We start from the raw sequence: 5,091 nt of genomic DNA, 5'->3' as shown, positions 1-5,091 counted from the left end.
GTGTGTGCATCATGAGGACACAATCAAAGGAAGAGAGAGAGAGAAGAGAGAGAGAGAGAGAGAGCATTTGTGTGTGTGCAAGAAGGGGGGTGGGTGTTGTGCGAATGCTTTGCCGCTCTTCTAACTGAATAGTTCAGTAAAACTGAGCATAGAGCCAAGCCGTGGTGCCTATGCTGGAGGATTTTGAAACTTGAAATTCTATTGCTAGAAATTACAAACATTTTAAAATCTCACTTTGAGACCCAGCGGAGCGGGTCTTTAACCCGTCGTAGACTGGTCATGCTACTCGTACATTTAAGAATCTCAGCTTTGAAATTATGTCAATGAAAGACGCATCACCACCCGGAAACATATAATACGAACGCAAAAGACTGACCCGTTACGTTGATGGTAATCCTCAACCTGCCTTGCAAAAGAAGCCAGGCACAGGTATGTGGGATGACTCGCAGGAATCTCCTTCCAAGTGGTGGTGATGTATCTAGCTTGATGAGACAACTGAACTGCAGGGGACCTAAATTTCGTCGACTACATCTTCTGGCAGGCGAGGAAGGAGGCATCGATTTCTAAATCCTTGCCGATTGCGGTTCCATCATTCCTAATGATAGAATGTCTTGCGTTAGATGAAACGTATTTTTTGAAAATACTGCTGCTTGTAGTGCACAACATTCTCCGAAGGCTTTGTGTTTTCATTTTTTGCAGCATCAGAATTTTCATGTTTCGCGATCTCTTGACAGCATATGTGACTGTAAGTTTTTGTATCTCACCGAATAGGAGAGCTGTGGTTCTTTCTCGACGGGGATATGCTTCTTGGAGACTTTCTTCCATCGTAAATATGTAATGTTTTTCAGTCCTCTCATGTTTTTTAAAGTGGGAATGTCTTCCATCTTTTTTAATCGTATCTAGGTTAGTCATCTTGCTGCTTTTAAAAACAGTTAGCAAGCGTGGATATGACATTGGCCTGCCATACTGGACTTGCCAGGGTGGCAGAGAATGCTGAAACCTTACATTATGTTGGAGATCGGAGAAGCCTTTTAAGACTAGATCCGTTGGAAGCTGCGCTAGATGCTGTGGACCTTGTGCAGAAGCAAGGGCTGACAATATCCAGGGAGAACGTTTACAATCTTCTGCAGAGTTGCACTAAACGAAAAGATCTAGCAGCTTGCAGGCGAGTGCATTCCCTTATGGTCTCGGGCGGACTTGACTCTGTCGCTGCATTAGGGGACCACCTTATCCGCTTCTTCGCCTCTTGTGGGAGCTTGAGGGAAGCCAACCTAGTATTTTGCAAGATTGCGAAACCAAGTATCTATACATGGTGTGCAATTATCTTAGCACATGTCAAACTAGGAGAGAGTGAGCGTGTCCTTGAGTTGTACCACAGAATGGAACAGGAGGGCGTGGAGCCATCGAAGTTTATTTTCATGTCACTTCTGAAAGTATGCTGCAGCACTAAAGCGATCGACAAGGGAATGCTGATCCATGGACAGATCATGAGAAGTGGACTGGAATTAGATGCCATTGTTGGAAGCATGATGGTTAACATGTATGCGAAATGTGGGAGCCTAGAGGAAGCATGGAAAGTGTTTGACAGTTTACCAAACAAAGATGTGGTATCCTGGGGTGCAATGATTGCGGGTTATACTGAGCGTGGCCATGGTGTTCATGCTCTGAATCTTTATAAAAAAATGCAGCAGGAGGGTCTACAGCCAGACAAAGTCACTTTTTCATGCATCTTGAAGGCTTGTGGCAGCTTAGGATCCATACAGCATGGAAAGATGATACATGAGCAGATAGTTACAAGTGGGATTGAATTAGATTTGGTGGTTGAGAATGCCCTTATTGACATGTATGCCAAATGTGGGAACCTACAAGAAGCACAACAGTTGTTCAATGAATTACCAAACCGGAATACAGTGTCTTGGAGTACAATGATTTCAGGATATACCCAACGTGGGCAAGGGCTTGATGCTCTCAAACTCTATAAAACAATGGAATGTGAGGGACTCAGTCCAAGTAAAGTCACACTCTTGTCTGTTTTGAAAGCATGTTGCTGCATCGGAGCTATAAAAGAAGGCAGGATAGTACATGATAAAATTATCAGCAGTGGCCTTGAGGCAGATGTTGTAGTTGGGAGTGCTCTAGTCGATGTGTATGCAAAATGTGGGAGTCTAGAGGAGGCACGCAATGTGTTTGATTCATTGCTGAATAGAAACGTGGTCTCATGGAATGCAATGATTGCAGGGCTTGTTGATTCTGGGCTTGGTCTTTCAGCTCTTGAACTTTTTGAGAAAATGAATGAAGAGAGTGTAGAACCAGACGAATCCACGTTTTCATGCATACTGAAAGCGTGTGGTAATGTAGGAGCTGTAGGGCAGGGTGAGCAAATACATGATGAAATCATCAGACGTGGACTTCTATCAGATGTAATCATTGGGAACACACTTGTTGAAATGTATGCCAAATGTGGGAAATTGCAGGCAGCCAATAAAGTTTTCAGCGAATTATTGGATAAAGATGCAGGGACATGGGGTGCAATGATTGCAGGATATGCCCAGCATGGTCATGATCTTCTTGCTTTCAAACTTTTTGACGATATGCTTCTGAAGGGCTTTAAACCAGACAAAGTCACTTTTTTAAGCCTTTTGAAAGTATGTGCCACTACGGAAGACATTGAGCAGGGCAAGCTCATTCATGATCAGATTGTCAGAAGCGGACTTGAATCGGATGAATTTGTGGGGAATACAGTTGTTTACATGTATGCCAAGTGTGGCAACCTGGGTGAGGCCAACAGAGCCTTTATTAAATTGCCAATGCCCAATGTGGTCTCATGGAATGCAATGATTGTAGGTTATGTACAGCATGGGCATAACCTTCCTGCCATCAAACTTTTTGAGAGAATGCACAAGGAAGGTATAAAGCCAGACAGAGTCACATACTCGTGCATCTTGAAGGCTTGCAGCAACATGGGTGCAATCGGGCAGGGCAAGCTGATACATGATCAGGTCATCAGAAAGGGATTTCGATCAAGCATGGTAGTCGCGAGCACCCTTGTTGACATGTATTCAAAATGTGGCAGCCTGGAGGAAGCCCGTGTAGTCTTTGATCAAATGCCAAGCCGTGGCTTGGTATCTTGGGGTGCAATGATTGCAGGATATGCTTACCAGGGGAATGGGTCTAGAGCTCTTTATCTGTATGTGGACATGCAACAGGCTGGCATGAAGCCAGACAAAGTAACGTGTCTTGGTGTTTTGAAAGCATGCAGTATCATAGGAGCCTTGGGACAGGGCAGGGTGATACATGAGCAGATTGTTAGAAGTGGACTTGAATCAGATATGGCCATCGGGAGCTTGCTTGTTGACATTTATGCCAAATGTGAGCACTTGGAAGATGCCCACAAGGTGTTCCATGACTTACTGAGTCGAAATTCTGTTGCGTGGAATGCAATGATTGCAGGTTATGCTCGTCATGGGAACTGGAGGCAAGCCAGGCAATGCCTTGAGGACATGCAGCAACAGGGCTTTAAACCAGCTGGTAGGACCTACAGTAGTATTCTTGCAGCTTGCAGCCATTCAGGCAAAGTGGAGGCAGGTCATCAGTATTTCAAATCAATGACAGAAAAACATGACATCACACCGAGTCCTCTAGAACTCAATTGCATGGTTGATCTTCTTGGGCGTGCAGGGCACTTGAATGAGGCTGTAAAGATGATCCAAAGTATGCCAACTCCACCAGACACTATTGGGTGGATATCCCTGCTTGCTGCCTGCAGAACATATGGTGACAAATTGGTAGGAAGACAGTGCTTTGATCAGATTGTCTTGTTGGATCCAAATACTGCTGCTGGTTATATGATCATGTCAAATATCTATGCTGATGCTCAAATGTGGGAGGACGTACATCAGATACAAGAGCTGAGAAAATGTGCTGGTGCCTGGAAAGTTGCTGGAAGGGCCTGGATTGAGGTTGACAACAAAGTGCAGGAGTTTCTTGTGGGAGACAAAATCCACCCACAAAATCGAAATCTATTGTCCTTGCTCGAAGACATAAAGAGGCCCATGAAACAGGAAGGTTATGTGCCGCATTTGGACCTGTTGGTCAAACCAATGTCAGATGCAGACAAAGAAGAGAGCTTTAATTGGCAGTGTGAGAAGCCAGCTGTAGCTTGTGGCTAGATAACACTATCTGTGTCACAAAGTAGATTTGCATTCATATTGACTGCCATGATCCAAGTATGATCATATTTAAGATAGAAGGTCGACAAATTATAATCAAGAATCCCTACTGTGGAGTATGGATTGGTTTTTGCTCAATTTGATTATGAGGTGCATCTCGGGTGACAATACTGTATATTAACTGCATGCAGAGCTGGATCCAAATACTGCTGCTGTTTACATGATCATGTCAAATATATATGCTGATGCTCAAATGTGGGAGGAAGTACATCAAATACAAGAGCTGAGAAAATGTGCTGGTGCATTGAAACAGGCTGGAAGGGCCTGGATTGAGGTTGACAACAAAGTGCAGGAGTTTCTTGTGGGATCCACACACAAAATGGAAACTGTTTTCCTTACTCGAAGACATAAAGAGACCAATGAAACAGGAAGGTTATGGGCCGCATTTGGACCTGTTGGTCAAACCAATGTCAACAGACAAAGAAGAGAACTTTGATGGGCAGTGTGAGAAGCCGGCTGTAGCTTGTGGCTAGGTGACACTATGTGTGTCACAAAGTAGACTTGCATTCATATTGACTGCCATGATGCAAGTATGGCCATATTTAAGATGGAAGGTCGACAAATTATAATCAAGAATCCCTACTGTGGAGTATGGATTGGTTTTTGCTCAATTTGATTATGAGGTGCATCTCGGGCAACAATACTGTATGTTGCCTGTGGGCAGTGTGTTCACTAAGGTAAATGGAAAGGCTCCTTGGAAGGGTGGTTGGTTTCGAGAAAAGGGCAGATGTGTTCATCATCAGACAAACCAATCCACGAGATGAAATGCTCAGCTTCTACCTGGTGCAAAGGGCATCAACGAATGACCTCTCCCTAGGAAAAGGAAGAGTGTGAATTCAGGTTTAAGAAAATGACACGGACT

General features: G+C 44.1%; 1 protein-coding gene across 1 annotated transcript; it reads left to right on the top strand.

Moving 5' to 3' along the window:
- Positions 1-314: 314 nt before the first annotated feature.
- Positions 315-4,880, top strand: LOC147905241 (pentatricopeptide repeat-containing protein At5g27110-like). Its single transcript, XM_087395246.1, has 2 exons — positions 315-834; positions 980-4,880. Exons 1-2 carry the CDS (start codon positions 599-601, stop codon positions 4,167-4,169), a joined length of 3,426 nt encoding a protein of 1,141 aa, XP_087251372.1. The 5' UTR covers positions 315-598; the 3' UTR covers positions 4,170-4,880.
- Positions 4,881-5,091: the final 211 nt, after the last annotated feature.

This window comes from Dipteris shenzhenensis, chromosome 1, assembly GCF_047967505.1.
Source record: "Dipteris shenzhenensis isolate YYH24624 ecotype China chromosome 1, Dip_SZ_1.0, whole genome shotgun sequence".
Lineage (NCBI taxonomy): Eukaryota > Viridiplantae > Streptophyta > Polypodiopsida > Gleicheniales > Dipteridaceae > Dipteris > Dipteris shenzhenensis.
Note: the sequence above shows the minus strand (reverse complement) of the source record. Positions and strands in the feature narration are given on the sequence as shown.